The sequence below is a fragment of the Pan troglodytes genome, chromosome 3 (genome assembly GCF_028858775.2).
Source record: "Pan troglodytes isolate AG18354 chromosome 3, NHGRI_mPanTro3-v2.0_pri, whole genome shotgun sequence".
In the NCBI taxonomy this organism is placed as follows: Eukaryota; Metazoa; Chordata; class Mammalia; order Primates; family Hominidae; genus Pan; species Pan troglodytes.
This window is the reverse complement of record NC_072401.2, coordinates 14078628-14102085: the sequence shown is the minus strand read 5'-3', so window position 1 is coordinate 14102085 and position 23458 is coordinate 14078628. Positions and strand designations below refer to the sequence as shown.

The window sequence follows — 23458 nt, the reverse complement described above, 5'->3', positions numbered from 1 at the left end:
TGTTACTGGTCTTGAACTTGTGGCTTCAAGCCACCCACCTGCCCCAGCCTCACAAAGCTCTAGGATTACAGGGGTTTGCTGCCACGCCCAGCCTTGACTGCATATAGTAATTAATCTTTTAAGATTCATATCCATGACTTTCTCCTCTCTGCTATCTTCATCAAACTCCTCAAAACACACAGGATACTCTGAATTGAAACAATGAAGTCAAATTGTTTCTGATTTAAAGTAAATCTGATTTGTCTAGTTTGACAATGAAAATGGGCTCTGTTAATTAGGTTATAAGGTAAACATTTAACATTCTTAACAAACCTTTTTTTTTTTTTTTTTTTCTTGTTTTTGAGAAGGGTCTCACTCTGTTGCTCAACCTGGAGTGCAGTGGCCCCATCATGGCACACTGCAGACTTGACTTCTTGGGCTCAGGTGATCCTCCCACCTAATCCTCCCAAGTAGGTAGGACTACAGGTGCACGCCACTACACCGCCTAATTTCTTTTATTTTTTTGTAGAGGTGGGGTCTTGCCATGCTGCCCAGGCTGGTCTTGAACTCTGGACTCAACCGATCCTCCCGCCTCAGCCTCCCAAAGTGCTAGGATTACAGGCGTGAGACACTGTGCCCAGTGACAAAGATTTTGAACTTGAATGAGCTAAATCTGCAGTTGCAAATTTTGACAAAAACATAATTTAACCACCTGATAACAAAAATAAATCTTATCCAAAACTATTTATGAAAATGAAAAATGTTTAGATATTCTCCAAACTTTCAGTATATCAGGTGAAAGGTACACCTCATTGAAAAAATCAGGTCTAATTCATAGTCATTTGGTATCTTGGTAAAACCTATCTGGTATATTTCCCAGAATCTGAAAGAGTGAAAAAATAAGGATTAAGTAAACAAATCCTTTGGCAAGCCAGGTGGTTTTCAGCTCTTTGCTTTCGATAAAATGGAAGGAGGGCCTAATTGAAGTCAGCTCATAGATAATCAAATCTAATTTTTTGAGGTCAAGAATTGAATGATATTGCTACAACAAAACTCTTCCATTCCTAGGCACAGTACTTGTTTATATGAACAAGGTTTCTCAGGGCACACAGCTATAAAAATTACAAATAGGAATAGAATTGACGCTCAACCCTTCTTTTCCTACTAAGACATATTCAGCCACAGATGTAGGAACTTTAAAAAGCAACAATATGCATTTTTCAATAAAGTTACATATACTATTTAGTAATTATGAAATTTTCTAATATTTATGTTGCTTTGACCACGTACTAATAATAATTTCAAAGATGATGCAGTCCAAAAGCAGGTGATTTGCTAGCTGTGTAATCTTACTCAACATACTTAATTTATCTGAGCCTTGGTTCCCTGATTTGCAAACTGGGGACAGTAATCAGACCTAGCTCTTAGTGTTTGTCCAAAGATTAAATGCGTTAATACATGTAAAAGCACTTAACGCCACGCTTGGTACATAATATGTGCTATAGATGTTTTACCTGCTATAATCATAGTAATCAATAGCAAATCTCCTAAAAATAAAAGCCTGTCGGTTTGTCTTCACAGATAGGAAGAACGGGCTGGAGGGATCGGGTCTAATCCACAGGCACACTGCCAGAAACAAGGGACCCCCACGGGGAAATGGTATGTGCAGGCAGAAGAGAGACAGAAGGAACTTGGAGCTACCTGCTGGGACAAGAATAGTGCAGGATCACAGGCTAAGAACGAAGAGGGTTGGGCGAAGTTAGAATGAGCAGATCCACGTAGGGTTCGCATTATAAATGTCTATGGATCTCTATGCACTGCTCTGGGAAACTGGAGCAAGAGAGGCAGGCCTAAAATGCCGTCGCGGATGAAGCGGGGCCAGAAACGCACTGCCCCCGCTCAGACCTAGGGCCCCAGGTGTCGCGCGGGTCGAAGCCCTAACCTCCAGGGACTCCAGACCCTTGCCGGTGACCTAAACCCCACAACCCGCGACCAGCACAGCCTTGTCATCTTCGTCGCCACAGTCGCCGCCACTTCCGGCGCAGCTCGGCCTCGCGAGGGCGCTTGCGCCCGGCGACGGTCGAAACTGGCTCCTCGCGGCCTCCGTCGCCGGACTTTCGTCAATGTTGTCACCGTCTTTTCCTCCTTTCCCCCAGTTCCCTTTCACTTCCGGGGTTGCTCTGGATCCGCTGGTTCCGTAACAACATCCCGTTGGCTTCCCTCAGGCGGCGGGACCAGTGCAGCCGCCGCCTCCCAGGATCGTCCGCCGGTCAGGGCACTTGCCCTCCCCGGCACAGGCCACCATGGCCACCAACCCACAGCCGCAGCCGCCTCCTCCGGCGCCGCCGCCTCCCCCGCCGCAGCCGCAGCCACCGCCGCCGCCGCCGGGCCCCGGGGCTGGCCCCGGCGCGGGCGGGGCGGGCGGCGCGGGTGCGGGCGCCGGGGACCCGCAGCTCGTGGCCATGATCGTGAACCACCTCAAGAGCCAGGGGCTTTTCGACCAGTTCCGCAGAGACTGCCTGGCCGACGTGGACACCAAGGTTAGGAGCGCGCCGGGTTTGGGGGTCTGCGAGGGAAGGGGAGGACCCAAGGGCGCGCTTCTTTTGCAGTGGCTTCCTCTTGGAGCTGCAGCTGTGTGCCACGGACTGTGCAAAGCACAGAGTGTTCATTCCTTAGCGTGTCCTTTGGTTCGTTTTACCGACTAGTGTTTAAGTACCTACTATGTGCCAGTCATGGTTTCGGCGCAGTGATTACCCCGGTCTGATGAGCAAGACTAAGGCATTGTTCTTACAGGAACTGGTTTGGAAACAGTGGCGCTAACAGTAGCCAGTTTTGTATTCATTCTCTTATCTGATGATTTTACTTTGTATCGAAGTTATGTTTGCCTTCTTTCTTGAAGGTTTCTGGGCGGTAAGGGCCTTTATCCTTTGGAGAAATGACTAAATGGTAATTGAATCAAGTTATGTGTAATATGCTTTGCTGGACATCGTGGGGGTGGGAGCGCAAAGATAAGGAGGCAAACCTGAGACAGGACTTTAGTATTGTTTCTAGCAGTGACTGCCTGATTTAGGTAACTTAGGCCATGTCACCATTCTAAGGTAAGAAGGGACAGGAAGGTGGGGTAGTGGAGAAAAGATGCAGGAGAGGTGACAGCAGATACTGACGTGGAGAAAGGACAGGAAAGAGAGCAGATTCAGGAGAGTAATGTAGAGAAGGGAAAGGTTAGCAACAAGGTTCCCTGTCCAGAAAGAGAGGCTGGAAAGGGGAAGGGATTTTGTACCAAATGTCAGAGTGAAAGGGACATTAGCAGGAACAAGTAAACTTAGCTGAATTGGCAAAGAATTAGCTAAAGACACCAGGAAAGAGCAGTCAGTGAGATGGATGGAAAACCACAGTACAGTCTAGAATTCTGGAAGCAGAAAGCATGTTGGAAAATTAACTGGTTTGTAGGGGTTGTTTTTGTCTGCTTGTTAAATCTGGTTGGGTCCATTGGATTGGAGTTTTGATGAAATGAGGGTTTCCTTTTTTTTTTTTTTTTTTTTTTTTTTTTGAGACGGAGTCTCGCCCTGTCGCCAGGCTGGAATGCAATGGCGTGATCTCGGCTCACTGCAACCTCCGCCTCCCGGGTTCAAGCGACTCTCCTGTCTCAGCCTCCCAAGTAGCTGGGATTACAAGCGCGCGCCACCACGCCCTGCTAATTTTTGTATTTTTAGTAGACACAAGGTTTCACCGTGTTGGCCGGGATGGTCTCGATCTTCTGACCTCGCGATTCGCCCAATAGGCGTGAGCCACCGCGCCGGGTCGAGGGTTTTCTCATAGTATGTTTAGTTGTTCTGAGGAGCTTTGTATCTTTGAGAAATGCATGTTTACAGCATCCACAGTTTCTTCTAAAGCTTTCAGGTGAACTGCACACAGTTCCACTATGTCTTCTGGGGAAACTCTCTTGAATATCCTGGTACATCTTCCTTTATAAGGACTCATACTGGGCCCACTATGTAAAACGTGGTTTTTCAGGATATTGGAGGTTTTGCACCACAGAGAATTCAATTCACTTGGGAGTGTTCATCTATTTAGGAAGTATAGTTTTTTTTTACTTTTGTCTTCAGGAATATGCACTGCTACCTTTTAGAAATAATTTCTATTGCCTTTATTATTTTTGTTGTTATTTAATGGGAAAAGGTTAGACATGGCCAGGTAAATGTTACCAAATAAAGTTAGTTATTCGTATTCAACAAGTGGAATTTTTACTTTGCTGTTCTCAGAAACCCATGAATCTGTGTGTTATCATTATGTATACAAATTAAAAATTGTAATGTACTGCTGCAATGTCTAAGGCTCAACTTTTTTATTATCCTATTCCCACAAAATATTATTGGTATGTGTCTATAATATCCCTGCCAGACCCTTCAAAGTAAAGGATTAAAACCTTTTTTGGAGGGAAGGAGGGAAGCACAGTATCTCTGATCATCTAATGAAAGTTAGGACCTTCTCTCAAGAAAAATGCGCAAGTAACACATTAAAACGCTGTTTTTCTACTTCAGAATGGTCAACTATAGGCAATTTCATGAGAATCAATCTAATAACATATACAGTTTCAGTGAGTTCAGGAACCATGGAATAAGAACCTATTTTAATGTTCTTAGCCTCTTTTTTGAGGTCAAGAATTGAATGATATTGTTACAACAAAACTCTTCCATTCCCAGGCACAGTACTTGTTTATATGAACAAGGTTTCTCAGGGCACATGACTATAAAAATTAGAAATAGGAATAGAATTGATGATCAACCCTTCTTCTTCTAGTAATAAGACATATTCAGCCACAGATGCAGGAACTTTAAAAAGCAACAATATGGCCAGGCACGGTGGCTCATGCCTGGCCACCGTGGGCCAAAGTAGAAGATTCCCTGTTCATGGAAAGAAGCATCACTTTAACGGAATCCTTGAGTTTCATCTGCCACTTGAACCTCAAAGACTGACCTGCTTTCTGTCAAAAAGTCTTAACTTGTAGCATATAGAGTTATAGTGGATTATGTCTGTCACATGCATATTTAAGAATGAAGACATTTGATACCTGCCAGGTGCTAAGAGCAAAACTGTCATCCAGTTTAGTGTGTTTAAACCAGGATGAGAAGTACCAAAGTCTGCTGCTACACCAGAAGACCATAGAACCCTGGTCTTCTGGGAGGCCGAGGCGGGCGGATCATTTGAGGTCAGGAGTTCGAGGCCAGCCTGACCAAAATGGTGGAACCCCATCTCTACTAAAAATGCAAAAAAAGTAGCCATGTATGGTGGCACATGCCTGTAGTCCCAGCTACTCGGGAGGCTGAGGCAGGAGAATTGCTTGAAGCCAGGAGACAGAGGTTGCAGTTAGCCGAGATTGTGCCAGTGCACTCCAGCCTGGGAGACAGAACACTTGGTCTAAAAAACAAAAATTTTAAAAAAGCAACAATACACATTTTTCAATACAATTGCATATACTATTTAATAATTATGAAAATTTCTAATATTTCTGTTGCTTTGAGAAATTAGAACTGAAATGACACCCTCCCAGACAAAAAAGAACACTCAGCTATGGTTGAAGTTCTGGTGCTCAGACGCTAGCTTAAACTCTCCCACAAAATCTCTCTCTCTCTCCCCCTCCCTGCCACTAACCTCTGTACCTGCTCCTGGTTATGTTACAGGTTATGTTCTGGTGCTTCCTTTACCCCATGACTCTCTCCTTCTCTTCTACTCCCTTAGTTAGCAATTAGGTAGATTTTAATTTGATTTAAAAGATTTGTTCTCATTGAATACCATTTTATACTTCATTTTCTTATTTGAAAAAAAAAAAATGTATTCCCCCCTGCTTCCCAAAAAGCCAAAGTTTTCTTCATCAGAACATAACATTCATATCAATATGATGAGTGGGCCAAAGTAGAAGATTCCCTGTTCATGCAAAGAACCATCACTTTAATGGAATCCTTGAGTTTCATCTGCCACTTGAACCTCAAAGACTGACCTGCTTTCTGTCAAAAAGTCTTAACTTGTAGCATATAGAGTTATAGTGGATTATGTCTGTCACATGCATATTTAAGAATGAAGACATTTGATACCTGCCAGGTGCTAAGAGCAAAACTGTCATCCAGTTTAGTGTGTTTAAACCAGGATGAGAAGTACCAAAGTCTGCTGCTACACCAGAAGACCATAGAACCCCCCTCCAAACTGTCCAGGGTCATTGATAGTCCTTAACCAGGAGAGAGATCTGACTGTAACAGACCAAATCAGCCCTTCCCACCCAAAGAAATGGAACCATGGGCAACCCTAAGCTCCAACTACTGCAAAGACTCCTCCGTTATAGACTACCAGTTTCCAGATCTCTGGAGCAAGCTTAGTGGTTACAAAGCCATTCTGTCTCCTTTGCACTGATTAGCATCTGGAGCGTGTGAGGAGGGATGATCAAGAGGCCCTTCAGGGAGCTCGCCAGCCAGGTAAATATGGTACCTCTCTTGTCAAGTAAGAAAGTCTGATTTTTTGGACACTTTCTTAGTTATAAATGGCTCCTGGTCAATTTATTCACCCAACAAACATTCATTGAGCAAGTCTTATGTACCAGTCATTTTTTTAGGTGCCAGGGATACAGCAGTGAACCAAACATCCCACTGTTACGGAGCTTATATCCTAGTGGGAAAAAAAATAGACAACAAATAATGTATGGTAGGTCCTATGGAAAAAAGCAAGATGAGGGATGGATGGACTTACTGTTTTATTTCGAGTAAGCTGTTCAGGGTAGGTTTCAATGTGATGATACTTGAGCCATCTGTGAAGGAATTGAAGGGGCAATGCAGCTGTCTGGGGCTTGAGCATTCCAAGAAGAGAGCATAGCAAGTATAGAAGAGCTGAGACAGACCCACTCAGGGGAAAGTGACAAGAGGTGAGGTAGGTATGCCTTCACAGATCTGGCAGGTCTTGGGAGCCATCAGAAGAGCTTGGCTTTTACTCGAGCTCAGAAGCCATTGGCAGGTTTTGAGCAAAAGAAGGACATGATCTGACTTCCATTTCAGATGGGTTGACCACGTGTAATAGCTTCCCCTTTCTTGCTAAGTTGTGATTTGAATGGGTCAATAAATTACATGGTTACATGATTTTTAGAAGACAACTTTGTTGTAGGTAAGGATAGAATTCTGCATGAGGCCAGTTGTTATAATTCAGACAGATGAGAATGCCTTGGAACAGAATGAGGTCAATAAAGGTAGTGGGAAGTGGTCAGATTCTGGGTGTATTTTCATGCTACTGTTGAGAGAATTTGCTAATAGTATGCATGTGAAGTAGAAGACAAAGGGAGGACTCAAGGATAACTCTAAGGCTTTTCACCAAAGCACTGGAAAAGGAAGAAAGGGTGTATGTGTAATATATGTGTGTGTGTATATATGTGTACATGTGGGTACATATATGTTCCTAGGAGAATACTTCTCAATGAATACTTAATATTTCTCTAGTTACTCAACTTTTTACTGAAAGGAGAGCTTGAAAACAAGGAAAATTACCTGTTGAGTAATTCAGATTTGAACTTGTTATGGGAAGACTAGACTAGAATGCCAAATGCATTGTGATGTTAGAGCCTAATGAATGTGTGTTAGATTTGGGAATACCGGAAAGAAGAATTAGGCTTTAGAATCATTGGGGAGAAAGAATTAAGAATTAGTTTTAGGGCTGGGTATGGTGGCTGACACCTGTAATCCCAGCACTTTGGGAGGCCGAGACAGGTGGATCACTTGAGGTTAGGAGTTCAAGACCAACATGGCCAATATAGCAAGACCTTGTCTCCACTAAAAATACAAAAATTAGCCAGGTGTGGTGGCGCATGCCTGTAGTCCCAGCTACTCAGGAGCCTGAGGCACTAGAATCACTGGAACCTGGGAGGTGGAGGTTCCAGTGAGCCGAGATCACACCACTGTACTCTAGCATGGGCAATCGAGCAAGACTCTGCCAAAAAAAAAAAAAAAAATTAATTTTAGTTCATATCGATTTTGGATAAATGGACAGGCACATAGGAAATGATCATGTAGGATAGGAAATAAGTATCAGCAAAGGCCTGAAAATTGGAACTGATGAAAGTGCATCAGAGGGATAAAATGTTTGTCATTCTGTGTTAGAGATAGTTACCCATTCAGCTAACAACTATATTTTAATTGCTCATTTGCCAAGCAGTGTGATAGGCTATATGAAAACAAATTGTAAGAGAGATAGAGGAGGAGGCTTACACGTCAATGGAGGATAAATATGCCTTGCTTCCGGAAATACAACGTAGTGCAAGAATTGCTCGAATGGTAGCATGTATAGAAAACAGTAGGAGCGTGGATGAAGAGCCCATAAGCCTACCTTCGGTGTCAAGATGATTTCACAGATTAGGGTGAGCTCTGAAGGTGAGAAGTTTGTCAGATGGACAACCAGAGGGAATGGTAGTTGTAGGATGGTAGGTGCAGATATGAGAATTTCTCACTGGAGTATAAACTTTGAAGCTAAAAGGAGGCAAATGGCAGAAGGTGAGGCTATACAGTGCTTGCTTAATATCAGTCAGGGACACTCAAACTCATCCACATTAAAAGCTGTATAGAAGAAAGGTAGAAAGAACATCAGTGTTGGCAGACAGCCTCTAGAAATGGAGTGCAGTGCTGAGTGCTTGGTCACATATTCCTTCCAGGCAATGCCCCTTCAGGTAGAGATGATGTAATATGTGTTCCCCTCCATGTTCCCCTCAGGGAGCACATCAAGGGTTCTCAGACTCAGCACTGTCGACATTTGGGGCTGGATAGTTCTTTGCTGTCGGGGGATTGTCCTGTGCATTGTAGGATCTTCAGTAGCATCCTTGCCCTTGACCCACTAGATGCCAATAGCACTCTCATCAGTTGTAACAACCTAAAATGTCTCCAGACATTGCCAAGTGTCCCTTGGGGGATGGGAGTGAAATCCTTCTTGGTAGAGAACCATTGCCTTACCTCAGATTTAATGCCTAGTTCAAGTAGTTGTCCCTCAATAATTTCTCTTGGGTCTATGCCATTAGCTGGTTTCTGCCACCCCAGTATAGACCTTCCTCACTGTAGTTTATTGCATGCTTTCCTAAAGTATTTTGTGTCTCTTTACTCTTGCACTGTAGGATGATTAACCATCAGAAAGCTTAGCTGTTCTATCACTCTGCCCATATGTGCAGTGGGCTCCCATTCTCTACCCTGTAATTCCAAACTTGTACAAGTAACCAAAGCCTTTTAGCACCTGGCCCCAACCTCTCTGTCTTAACCTCATTTCTCTGCTTTTTGTATTCTCTTCTATAGCCAAATTGGACCACCAATTTGGAGGCTCACTAAATGCTCCTGGCCTCCAGTTTGCTCATCCACTTGCTCTTTGTTTACATTGACTGTATGAGCAAAGCCAGCCATTCCCATTCCCAGCTTCCTTGTGCAATTGATTTTTCCAGCTCAAATGGCACATTTTCAATGAAGGCATGCTTCCTCAGCTCTTCTCCCTTTTTTACTCCAAATCATCTAATAATAACACTTGTTCGTGTCTTATTTTCCAGTCCTTTGTCTATAAATAAGAGGTGTATCTTTCTTCTTTATATTCCTCATATCTCCAAACACCTTGTCTTACACAAAATAAGTAGTATTTGAATGAGTGTAAGTTATCTTGAAGCAGAATTGTCAGGAACTGTGAAACTTTGTTGTCCCATGGTAAAAATACTTTTCTGAGAGGTGAATATTGATACTGTATAACATTGAAGACTTACCTTCATTTTTTTCTCTCTAGCCTGCCTATCAGAATCTGAGACAGCGTGTTGACAACTTCGTTGCAAATCACTTGGCAACTCACACATGGAGTCCGCATCTCAATAAGAACCAGCTAAGAAACAACATTAGACAACAAGTCCTCAAGTAAGTCTCAGAGATAGAGTTCTGGGCAGGTTTTAAATGTCCTAACCTACTTTGCCTGAAAGCGGAGGCATTACATACATGTTTGTTCACCTAATGATGTTGACAATTTTACTAGATTTGGTGTGGCTATTTCATGTGATGTAGCATAATTTTGGATTTGGGTCTAATCACTTCACATGTTCTTATACATTTTAACAGTCTGATTGTTCCTATAGACCTTTGGAAATATTTGAAGGAAGGAAATAACAGTATGACTTTCTAAAAAATCTAGATATAATATTAATAGATGATCTATACAGTTGCCTTCACAACTATTTTCTTGACCCTAAGAGAGCAAGCAGGCTTTATTATTCTTATTTTACAAATAAAGACATTAAAGATTACTGAAATTAAAATATTCTCTCTTGATTTGAGGCCACATCTTCTTTTAATACAATGCCCCCGTCTTTTGCATTTTACTATGACTTTTAACTGCTGTTTATGAATGATATAGCTCCCCACCTCCCCTCAAAGTGTTTGGACTTGTCAGAGCCATTTTGAGTGAACATAAGGTAATGACAATTATAAGAACTCGAATATTTGGAGCATCCTTAGGAAACTAGATTTACGGTCTTCTACTTTTTTTTTTTTTTTTTGAGTCTCATTCTGTTCCCCGGGCAGGAGTGCAGTGGTATAATCATAGCCTACTGCAGCCTCAATCTCCTGGGCTCAAGCAGACCTCCCAGCGTCATCCTCCTGAGCACCTGCCACCATGCCCAGCTTATCGTTGTATTTTTTTGTAGAGACAGGGTCTCATTATGTTGCCCAGACTGGTCTCCAAATCCTAGGCTCAAGGGATCTTCCCTCCTTGGCTTCTGAAAGTGCTGGGATTATAGGCATGGGCCACCTCACCTGGCCACTACTTGTTCTTGAATGTAAATATTTGCAAAGACAAGAAAGCCTTCTACCCTTGCTATACCCCTCAAAAAAAGGGTGACTAAGTTATTTAGAGATCATCCAGTCTCCCTGACTTGACAAGTATTTATGTTCAAGTACATCTTTGAGAATGAAGTGTAGCTTTTTTTTTTTTTAACAGTTAAACAAATCTGTTTTATACCTGCCACCTCTTAATTTCCTTTTGTCCCACAGGAACCTCTAGAAAGCCTATCTAGTCTGATAGTTTCAACCAACAGGAAGCCCCACAAATCAAAATTCACACCCTGACTAAAAGACAAACCTATTTAGCCACAGGTAATACTAGAAACCAGAAGCCTGGGGGCTCAGACAGTGTCTCCTTGTGCATAAGAGAAGAGGGAAATTCACAATAGCTTTGTTGTCTACATTTTAAAGGTTGTCTGAGGAACCTGTAAAAGAGTCCAGGTGAGATCAAAAGATGCCATTAGAAGGCTGCATAATAATACCTGGTGGGAAAAGGTCAAAGCTGTTTCTAGAAAAAGTAGAAACAAAAAAGATCTGTTGGGTGACAGGCCCGCCGCCTGTAGTTTCCACAAAGGCTTTTAAAGAGAACAATGACCAAAATAGCTTAGGACCAGGGGATAAGGGAGTGGAGGTAGGGTAGAGCACCCCTTCACACACATTTATACAGAGCCCTACTGATTACTTTCATTCAGTGATTTGCATAGCCACCTCCCTGTTCACAAATGATTGCATTGCTTTAAAAGCATGTTTTTTTGGGAGTCTGGCATTTTTTTTCTTCATATATTGACACTCAGATTGAAGGCAAACTTCTTAGAATTGCATTTACTTTTATAGCATATAAAATCTATAAGGTAAGGGAGCAGTCCTTCTTTTATTTAAGGGAACTAAGTCTTACACATGTGAAAATTAAGCACTTAAAATTATTGCTGTACCAGTAAGATATTGTGATCACAAAATCATGTTTGGTGCGAGGTCAGGGGTTCTTGTGGCTGTGTCAGTGATTAAATGCTGGAGCAATTTGCCTATGAGTAATGAGGAATCTCTTTTTCTGGAGACATTTTCAAAGAGGGAAGACAGCTGCCTTCTCTTGGATGATACTGATAATAACATTTTAAAGCTTCCTTAAAGAGATTATTTAGTTGTGTTCAATCTGAAGGTATAGGGGTGGACTAGCCCCTGTAAATAAATATAATTTCAAACAGTTTTTCATATGTATGCTTTGAGACATACTCACTTGACTCCATTAGGTTGAGCTATCTGCACTTGCCATTTTTGTAAGACAAAAATGGTCTAATACCAGTAATTTCAGATGGTTCAACTTAATAGCTGATCTGCTGACTCAGTAGGAGGGAAAATTTTATTCTACTTAAGCTTTTATTTGTACAACAGAATCTGAAAATCCTAGGTAACTGAATAATGAACTTAGCTAAACATAATTTGAAAGGAAGACAAGGAAGTAACTTTAACCAGAAAAACGCCAGCTGTTGGCATTTTGGCTTTGCCGTTGACCTAGGGCTGTAGCTTCTCCCCACTTGGGTGAGGCAGTTATGGCCGCTAAGTGCAGTATGATCATTGGTACTGGACTCCATTTTTCTGTAAGATTAGAGCTGACCTCTGTGTGAGAAAGGACTAAAGCAGAAGTGTTTTGTTTGTTTGCAAAACAAGAGGCTAGAACATAGGCAAACAGAGAAAGAGACTGAAGCAAAAATTTGGGAGTGGATAGTTTAATTTTTTTTTGGTACTTTGTTTTCTATTTTCTTTTTTTTTTTTTTTTTTTTTTTTGAGACGGAGTCTCGCTCTGTCGCCAGGGTGGAGTGCAGTGGTGCCATCTCAGCTCACTGCAATCTCTGCCTCCTGGATTCCAGCAATTCTCCTGCCTCAGCCTCCCAAGTAGCTGGGATTACAGGCACGTGCCACCACACCCAGCTAATTTTTGTATTTTTAGGAGAGATGGGGTTTCCCCATGTTGGCCAGGATGGTCTCGATCTCCTGACCTTGTGATCTGCCCGCCTTGGCCTCCCAGAGTGCTGGGATTACAGGCGTGAGCCACCATGCCCGGTCCTTTTTGTACCTTTTTACTTGTACCCTAAAACCTTTTTTAAGATTGCTTTTTCTTATTTCTTTTCTACCTACTACTTTTTAAATACACCTCTAAGATGTAACAGTGTTTGCAAGATTTGCATTTTTTTTTAATCTTTAAAAAGCAGGTAACCTACTTTGTGCTGAGTTGGCTTATTTTTCTCTATGGCCCACATAAGTAGAATTATAGTTTCACAAGGCGACAAGGTGCTTCCAGAAATGAAAAAACTAATCCATCCTGCACTCCAGATGGAAGTGCACTCAAAAATAGCATTTGTAAAGTGTAAGGAAAGATGGCTCCTCATCCATTCCATAGAGAGCAGTTGAGGCTTAGAAGCTAGAAATGACTAGCACTTTGATCTTCCAGCACTATCCCGACTACCTTGACTCCTCCACTTCTTTTTTAGGAAGAAACAAGATTTAAGTGTGTTTCTTAAAATAAATTCACGTTCTCTTATTTTACTCAGATGCCTTTGTGCAGAAGCACATTTCACAGATTGTTGTCCTCATCGCTCTTTTGTCTCTTGTATATGATATTTCCTTAACTCCATGTGTCTTTCTTCCCCTTCTCTTCTGTAGAAATGAAGACTTGGCTCAAATGTCTTCTCCTTTATGAAGCACTCCTAAATTATCTTCGACATATCTAATAATTTCTTATTCCTCTAATAAGCAACTAATTTCTTATTCCTCTCTTTTCCTATAGTACATGTTGTGTACTAGTGCCTGTCATCTCATGTCTTGATTGTTTGTGTCTACATCCCCATCCAGAACAGGGACCAGGTCAATTTGTAGCTGTCAGTGGCCAGCACAGTGCCTGTTATATAGAAGACACTTATAACGTAATTGTTGAATGAATAAATCATCCAGTTTTTACAGCGGGAAGATAATAGAAAGCCAGAAGTCTTGTTTCTCCAAATTTTTTTCTCTAAAGTTTTCCTTCTTTGATTTTGCAATTTGATGAAATTATATTTTGTATGTGTTGTTTTTTTTCTGGGGACTCTAATGCTTATAAAAAGCTTACATTTTTTCTGTTAAAAAAAGTTGTAGAGACCATAGGTTTATTTTATACCCAGAACTCAGCTTTTTAATGAGCATATTCCTATATGCCATGAGCAGAGTAGGGGTGAGATAAGCATCACCTCTATACTGGACCCTAGGCAGTGTACTGTGTCTAGTTCTAAGGGTATTTTGTTTTGTCTGTTTCAGTATTTCCACTAGTGACACAGTGGTAGAAAAGTTTACAGACTTTTATAGTATGGTATATCTAAATGCTACTGTAGCATGAAACTTAGTTTCCATTGTCTATCTATATCCAAGTAAATGGATTGGGACAATTTAAGGTTGGATGGATGGATAGATAGATGACAGATTATAGAGTGTTATTTTAAAGTAATTAATGCAAATAATATATTATTTTTTCACCTTTCCATAAATTATCTTGTGTTTCAGATCAGGAATGTTGGAGTCTGGTATTGACCGAATTATTTCTCAGGTTGTGGACCCAAAGATCAACCACACATTCAGACCTCAGGTAGAGAAAGCTGTGCATGAGTTTTTGGCCACGCTAAATCACAAAGAGGAAGGAAGTGGCAACACAGCTCCCGATGATGAGAAACCAGACACTTCCCTTATTACACAAGGTGCTTTGCTTTTACTCTTGGTCAGTTCCATTGTTTTTCTTCTTGAACTGAATATCAAGTTAGGGATACTTGGCTCTTTAACACATTTTTTAATTTGGCTATTCCAGTGAAATTGTACTTTAAATATCACCTAAATTCCTCAATTGCCGTAACATTTCGTTTTCTAGATTAATAAAAATAATAAGCATTTTAGTAATGCGATGTGAGTGTGAGTATGATAATAGAAGGAATAACTAAAATAATTAGAGAATATAGTCTTTTTCTAGGAAGTAGACAACTCCTCAGATTTGCATGGTGCCCTCCCTAAGATAATATATTAGAGAGGTAGATAATTCAGAATATGGTATATACTAGTACTGGTACCTGAAAGTCTAAAAGAATATACAGATGGTCTGCACAGCATATGCATCATATAAAGATGACAATGGCATGTGGTATTGATTTAGCAGAGGTATTTTCCTTCTGATTAAATGTATTCTAAAACTTCTGTTTTTCTTTAAGGTGTTCCTACTCCTGGGCCCAGTGCTAATGTAGCCAATGATGCCATGTCGATATTGGAAACCATAACTTCTCTTAACCAAGAAGCCAGTGCTGCTAGGGCTTCAACAGAAACATCAAATGCCAAGACCAGTGAGAGAGCATCAAAAAAACTTCCATCTCAGCCAACCACTGATACTAGTACTGACAAAGAAAGAACTTCAGAGGACATGGCTGATAAAGAAAAATCTACAGCTGACTCTGGAGGTGAAGGACTGGAAACAGCCCCAAAGTCTGAAGAGTTCAGCGACCTCCCCTGTCCAGTCGAAGAAATTAAAAATTACACAAAAGAGCATAATAATTTAATTCTGCTGAATAAGGATGTTCAACAGGAAAGCAGTGAGCAAAAAAATAAATCAACAGACAAAGGTGAAAAGAAGCCAGACAGCAATGAGAAAGGAGAAAGAAAGAAAGAAAAGAAGGAAAAGGCTGAAAAGAAATTTGATCACTCAAAAAAGAGTGAAGATACACAGAAAGTTAAAGATGAAAAACAAGCAAAGGAAAAAGAAGTAGAGAGTTTAAAACTTCCTTCAGAAAAGAACAGTAATAAAGCTAAAACTGTTGAAGGGACAAAAGAAGGTATATAAAAACTTGCAAACATCTACAAAGTTTAAAGAACAGAGTGTTTTGGGATCAGGGAAGTATCAAATTTGCCTTCATATTTTAATAAGTTTATTTAATACTTTTGGAAACATATCCTCTTTGCTTAAGAAAAAAAGCAATAAATATTTGTATTTTTGTGTACTCATATATCTGTTCACAGAGTAAATTAACAGAAGTTATTAATTTATAATTTGTCTTATAATTTATTCACATACATTATTTTAAGCAACTTAGTTCATAGTTGGATATCCTAATTTTTATTAGGTAGTAAATACTTCAGTTACTTAAAATTCATTTTATTATTATATCATACATTATAAATTAATAGTTTAGTTATTTTTACAGAAGTCTACTTTGCCTTTGTATTTTCTGGAAACCACTCTGCCTTGTTTGATAGTTTGACACGTATTTAAAGCAGAAAATTTTAAGTGTAATTTAGTAATTGAGCTCTGAGTATGTTCTTATAATAAGATGATTTTTTTTTTCTGTGTTTTATTTTCCTCTTGAAGATTTCTCTTTGATAGATTCTGATGTGGATGGACTTACAGACATCACAGTTAGCTCTGTTCATACCAGTGACCTTTCATCTTTTGAAGAAGATACTGAGGAGGAAGTTGTAATGTCTGATAGCATGGAAGAAGGAGAGATTACGTCAGATGGTAAAGCATTTTACATAATAATGCCTCTGAAGCATCCTGTCAAGCATTATTTGTATATTCTGATGGCTATATCCTGAGAAACAGTGTGGTATAGTAGCAAGAGCATGGGATTTTGTAGTTGGGAGATTTGTTTCTGAGTCCCAGCTCCAAAGTTGTCTGTCTGAGCAAGCTTGGTAAGTTACTAAATCTCAACAACCCTTGGTTCTTCATTCCTTAACTCTATCCCCTAGTATGATTATTAATTTAAAATTTAGAGGAGATAAATATATGAAGATGCTTTTTATTTGTGTGTGTCACATTTGGGGGCAGCGTAGTCCACAACACTGCCCTCAATTAATGGCACCAGTTGCAAGTTCCGGGTTCCCTAAGACCACCGTTAGATTTGATAATTTGCTAAAAGGGCTCATAGAACTTACCGAAAGGTGGTATACTCACAGCTATGGTTGTTTACAGTTAAGGTGCTCAGATTAAAATCAGCCAAGGGAAGAGGCACACAGGGCAGAGTCCAGGAAAGTTTCAGACAGTAACTTCCAATTGTTCCCCCTTGAATTACTTCCTCTGCATTGATGTCTGACAACATATGCAGAATATTGCCAACCAGGGAAGTTCACCAGAGCCTTGGGATCCAAAGTTCTTACCGAGGCTCTAGCATGTAGTCAGAGTTGGCTGCCCATATGGCTGATCTCAGTCTCTACCCCCTCTAGAGGTCAAACTCTTACTCCATGACCCAACACTCCGACCCTAAATCACATCGTTAGACTGTTTAGCTTGACTTAAGAGCCTTCGCACTCTGAAACACTCCAGTCAGGCATAGCATTCCAGAGGCTTAGAGATTACCTCCCAGAAGCTAATGGTAAAGGCCAGACCTCTCTGGGCAAGGCTGAATTCTTTATAATACAGTTTGTTTTTCAGAAAACCCCTCCTGAGCACTTCCTGTCTTCCAGGCACTGTGCTAAGGACATTCGTGTAATAACTCCTATAGTCCTCAGAACCACCCCAGGAAGTAGGTACAGGCAAGGAGACAAAGTCACAGAGAGACCATGTCTTATCCAGTCATGTAGCTAGTGAGCACCAGTGCAGATTTCAAACCCAAGTCTGTGCTTCTTACCAATATCTTACGTTGCTCTTACCACATGATTAAATTCTGTTTAGGACTATTAGTTTAGGAGTAATAAAAATATTGAGTTTTATTTGCAATTGCCTGTAGAGAGCATCTTATAAATTTGTTGCCAGCTTTTAGATAGGCTACCTAGAGAGAAAATCATAGAGGAGAAAAAGTATAAGCTTTTAACACCATAGAAGTATTTCTCAGTGCCTCCCATTTTTTTCTTCAATTTCACAAACTAAAAAAAGCAGCAGCAGTAATTCCTAATTGTCATATCTGTCCTCATGAGGTCAGCTCTGCATTACCTGTGTAGGAAGAGTGCTCCCTATTCTGTGAACACTCCACTTTCTCTGCCCTAACTAAAATTAATTCTTGTTGCCTTTTTGGGTCTTCTTAAGTTTTTTCCTGGTAAGACTAGATTTTATATGTATGGGATTTAAAAAGTGAGAAGAAGATGGCTATTTTAAGAGTACATGGTAGGAAGTGAAAACCTTGTTTACTTTTTTTTCTTCTTGCTGTGTCAAAGCGAAGCAAATTACCTTCCAGTTATTAATTCCCACCTCTTCCCTAAATGAGAAATTCAGAGGTGGTCATTAAAATCTCAAGTTTATTTTAAACTACAACTTCCAGTGGATTTGTTGAACTTAACAATGGTAAAGCATAAATATCAAGTCCAGTGACAAATAAGAATTGTTTGTCAAGAGAACTCTGAGGCGCAGATGGAGGCTGTTAGGCTGAGAGATAGCTCCAGTGCCTTGGGTTCCTACAAAGGCAAACTGAAGCCCAGTCTAAATAGTAAAACAGAATTTAAACTTAGCTCATCAGAAACCTCCAATTAACCTCTAACTAGGGACTTTCCACCAGATCATATTCAAATAAGGCAAACATCTGGCTGCAGCCAGTCCAGTCATGTGTCTCCTCTGCTTTTGTGTTCAGCCTGTGAAAGCACACTGCTGGTGTTGCGAAGCAGAGCTCTCAGAACCTCTCCTGGTTCCAACGCCTGAGTCATGAATCATTCTTTGCTCCAGAAAACTCTGTTACATTTAATTTGTCTGAAATTTTCCTTTTAATAGCATAAGTAACTATAATGTCTAATTTTTCTTTGTCTTATTTATGTGTGAGAAGCTGATAAGAAATAAAAATATGAATTATAGCTTTTAAAAGTCAATTTCTGAAATTTTCACATCCTGATATTTCCCCTTTTGGACCTCCAATTCATCTTGCCTTTACTGCTTGTACAGCATAATGTTGATTTTATGCTAATTCACAGACATACTCCTCTTTCTATTAACTTTCTTACAGATGAAGAGAAGAACAAACAGAATAAAACAAAAACTCAAACTAGTGATTCTAGTGAAGGAAAAACAAAAAGTGTACGGCATGCGTATGTCCACAAACCATATCTTTACTCAAAATACTATAGTGATTCTGATGATGAGCTTACTGTAGAACAACGACGACAGTCCATTGTAAGTCCAGTTTGTTCTGTTATTTTAACCTACTACATCAGGTTAACAAACTTAAATAGTCTATCTGCAAGGTACTAATGTGCATATGAAGCAGAGACATACAGGATTTGCCTTCAGGAAACTTGTCATTTAACTAGGTAGAGTAGATGTAAACATGTGACAGAGATGTTTGTGTCATCATTACTAATACAAGTGAATATCCCTTATCCAAAATGGGTGGGACCAGAGGTGTTTCAAATTTTGGAATTTTTCACAATTTGGAATATTCGCATATACATAGTGACAAATCTTAGGGATGGAATGCAAGTCTAAACATGAAATTCCTTTGTGTTTCTTATATGTATATGCACATAGCCTGAAGAGTATTCGATACAATGTTTTTCATAATTTGGTGCATGAAACAAAGTTTTGACTACATTTTGACTGCCACCTGTCACATGAAGTCAGGTGTGGAACTTTCCACTTGTGATAGCATGTCAGTGCTCAAAGAGTTAAGATTTTCAGATGAGGGATGCTCAACCTGTAGTAGTGAAACTGGTAACAACCTGAATGCTTCACAGTATGGAAATGTTTAAATCAAGTGTAGATCCAGTCCTGCAAAAATACGGTATGCAGCTATTAACATACTATTGATATGGAAATGCTATTTACCTATTTCTTGGATTCAAAAATATTTCCAATTATAAAATGTACCACTGAATTAATAACAGCTTTTTAAAGAAAATTACTACCTTATTGTTACATATGTATATTGGTTTTAAGATAGCTTACAAATTCAGAAACATTAAAATATGAAAAGTTGTAAAATATGAAAAGTTCAGAATCAGGAAATATTGTCACATAGGAAAATGATTTGAAGAAACTACCCCAAAATGCTAGTAGTGATTAGCCTTCCCTTCAGGCTTATCTTTTGAAAACGTTACTTGGTTAGAAGTTATGCACCTGCTTAGGATTTTTGGCACTCTGAGCCAGAAAGAGATAGTAGGAATAGCACAATGACTGTGAATTCTTTCTGCTGTAAAAGACCTGCAAGTCCTGAGTCCCTTGGGTCCCAAGCGTATAACCAGCAAGTCATATATGTTGTAGAACTAGCCTATCACTTGAATTTTTATTTCAACTGTTTTCTATAAGAATAGTTGAAAAGTTATAAACACCTACCTATCTATACTTGATGTTCATAGATATTTTCACAGCTATCTTTTTAATTGAAACAACCAGCTTATTTAATCACTTTTCCCCAAAATAATACCTTTCCCTTTCTTTAATGGCATTCTTAAAGAGTAATGGCAAATTTTCACATCTGTTTCTTTTATTCTGGTAGCTTCTAGATTGAAACATACACATACATATGTATGTATACACACACAGATAAATGTGTGTATATATATGTAGTGTATGTGCATTTTTTCAGAGCCCGTTAATTTGTAAGAACATCTGAAGGGTAAACTAAAACTTTAAAAAAATACAATTTTTCAGTGTGTTTTTGCCTTTGCCTAATAATCTGTTAGGGTATTTTGTGGTTTTAGGCCAAAGAAAAAGAAGAGAGGCTTTTAAGAAGGCAAATCAATAGAGAAAAACTTGAAGAAAAACGAAAACAGAAAGCAGAAAAGACAAAGTCTTCAAAAACCAAGAGTCAAGGTATAGATGTCAACTTTTAATATTTTAAACTATCTCATATATTTCATTATTTTCTGGGTACTCTTATATTACTTATGAGACATGAATATAAAATAAAATGATCTAGTCTCAAATGTGGAAGATTTCCTTACGTTTTAATCTCATGTGTTTCATCATTTTTCTTTTTTATTAAATTGCTAAATCTAAATTAAACATTTTACCAGAAACCAGCTTATGCAACTCATTTGTTAGCAGTATATTTTTCTGTAATGATTGAATCACTGGAAAGTAGATTGTTAACACATGAGTTATCAACCCTTGCTGGTGATTAATGAAATTAATCTATGCTTATGTTAACTAAAATGTCAAACATTTCCCTGGGCACTAATCCTATGTAATATATGAAATCACACATACACACACTTATGTGATCATTTGAAATAAGAGAGATAAGACTTCTTCATCCAAAATATTATGTCTATTCCAGCACAACTTAAGAATATTAAAGCCATTTTGGCTTTAACAATGATTAGAAAAATCTTAATGAAAAATTAATATTACATTGTTTGTAAAACTTTTCTGAAATACGTTTTATTGATTGCTTCTTTTCTAGGCAGGAGTAGTGTGGACTTAGAAGAATCATCAACAAAGAGTTTGGAACCTAAAGCCCCCAGAATTAAAGAAGTCCTTAAAGAACGGAAAGTTTTAGAAAAAAAAGTAGCCTTAAGCAAAAAGAGAAAAAAAGATTCAAGGTACATATTTTATCTGGTCATGTTTCCCTTATAACACTCCCCTGGGTGCTTTCAGAAGAGAGGAATTGAAGTGACAGTAAAGAGTTGTATTTTGGTTGTGTATGTTACTGCATGTTTATGAAGGACCTTAGGGTTTCATATTTAGTATCAAAATGTTAATATCTATAACATTTGTAAGTAGTGTATCCTAATCTTTTTGGGTGTCCCAGATCTTTTTGATAATTTGGTGAGAGCTTTAGACCCTCTCCCCTGAAAAATGTACATGCATAAGCTAACAATTATCCCTAGACTTTAAGAGTTTATGAATCCTCTAGAAGTTCCCTGGAGGTATTCCTCTTGTTGGTGTTCAGTAACCACTTATTTACAATTATTATTTCCAGTCTTTCCATGCCGTTATTTTTACCAGTATTCCATGATTCTCCCCCAACCCAGAATCTGGGCCAGATTCCTTGTTAACCCTGCATTATCATCGTTAACTTTTTAAGAATTAGAAAGCTAAAGAGACTCTTGAGGGTAGCTATGAAGTCATGTGAGCCATGGGCTGCAATTTTGCTATTCCATCAAGTTGCATTTATGTAAATTTATCACAGACTTCAGGATAACTGATTTGATAATTTGCAGAACTTGGTAAGAGTAGTAAGCTCTCAAATTTCTTACTATTATTACATCTCATCCTTATTGATCTGAATAAATAAGACTGCCCTCTTTACTCAAAAGATAGTAATTTTGAAGTGTAATTATAGCCCATAAAGCATTCATCTTTAAGCAACAAATTAGGAATTTTTGTTTCAGCTGTACTTTCCTTTAGCACCAAGAACAGTTCATGCCATGTTTGGGATTGTGCTCTCCTTTGTTGACCAATAATTGATAGGATTTAAATTGAAATGTAACAAGTCTCCATTTATCAATCAAGTGTATAAATTATAGTAAACGGCTGGGCGCGGTGGCTCACGCCTTTAATCCCAGCACTTTGAGAGGCAGAGGCGGGTGGAACACATGAGGTCAGGAGTTTGAGACCAACCTGACCAACATGGTGAAACCCTGTCTCTACTAAGAATACAAAACTAGCCAGGCATTGTGGCGTATGCCTGTAATCCCAGCTACTTGGGAGGCTGAGGCAGGAGAATTACTTGAACTCAGGAGCGGAGATTGCAGTAAGCCAAGATTGCGTGATTGCACTCCAGCCTGGGCAACAAGAGCAAGACTCCACTTCAAAAAATAATAATAATAAAATAAGATAAATAAAAATTATAGTAAAGGAAAGATTTTTATTGTTTTCAACCTTCCTGAAAAATTTTCGTATTTGATTCACGCTTTATATTTGACTCTTTCCCCCTTAGGAATGTTGAAGAGAACTCCAAAAAGAAACAGCAATATGAAGAAGATTCCAAAGAAACCCTTAAAACAAGTGAGGTATGCCTTAATAAAACCTCATTTCAAATGCTGTTTTGTTAGATATAGGCTGTTTATTCCTTTGGAATAAAACTTAGAATGTAATTTGACTTTTTTCAAGTCAAATAAAAAGTCAACTTACATTCAGCATTTTTGAAACCCCATTTTGTTATGTCCCAAATTGCCCATTTTGTTGAGTTGATTTATATATTTGTCGTTTATCTAGGTAATAGCTACTTTTCTTCTCTTTTCCCATTTCTTATAATTGCAGTAACAAAAATGCCAGTAATGACAAAAAAAGAAAAAGGGAGGCTAAAATTAAAATCTAAAATCCCTCCACTATAACAAATTATCCTTTTTATTCCCTTTCATTCCTTATCCACGGGTCCACATAATTTTTTAGAGTACAAGTAATCTGGCAAACTGTTTTTAACATTTTACTCATTTCATGTTACCTTCTAGGCATCCTAATTATTTAATGATTGTCTAGTGTTACATATAATGTACATACCATAATTTATTTAAGCATGTCCTTATATTTTAGCGCTTAGGTTGTTTCCAAGATTTGATCATTTTAAACAGTAAAAGTAACGTACAATGTTTTCTTCCCCCTTTCAGGTTTATTTTCGTGGGACAAACTTTTGCTTTCACTGTTTTAAAATTCTTTTTTACAAAAACCACATTATCTGTAGTTCTGTAGCTAAACTGTCTTAATATTTCCAGAGGGAAAAAGCAATGTTAGTGATTGTTTGTTCATCATCAGCAAACATAAATTTAATTTATTTACTCAGAAATTAAAGGCA

The 23458-nt window shown here is 39.0% G+C and overlaps 1 protein-coding gene across 8 annotated transcripts in view; it reads left to right on the top strand.

Annotated features, from left to right (window-relative positions):
• The first annotated feature begins 347 nt into the window (after nt 1-347).
• BOD1L1 (biorientation of chromosomes in cell division 1 like 1) overlaps nt 348-23458 on the top strand; it is a 60791-nt gene continuing 37680 nt past the window's right edge. For 7 of the 8 annotated variants that reach the window (XR_010156475.1, XM_016951353.4, XM_016951351.4 and 4 more), the window contains exons 1-9: nt 348-2519; nt 9760-9884; nt 14331-14521; nt 15023-15637; nt 16171-16320; nt 18728-18894; nt 20421-20532; nt 21125-21263; nt 22604-22676. Coding sequence is in view for 7 of the 8 variants with exons in the window: in XM_016951353.4 (XP_016806842.3) it covers nt 2283-2519; nt 9760-9884; nt 14331-14521; nt 15023-15637; nt 16171-16320; nt 18728-18894; nt 20421-20532; nt 21125-21263; nt 22604-22676 (1809 nt within the window). In the remaining variant the exon portion in view is untranslated. Of the gene's footprint in view, nt 2520-9759; nt 9885-14330; nt 14542-15022; nt 15638-16170; nt 16321-18727; nt 18895-20420; nt 20533-21124; nt 21264-22603; nt 22677-23458 lie in introns of those variants that run through there. The other variant, XM_016951354.4, reaches the window with a different exon arrangement.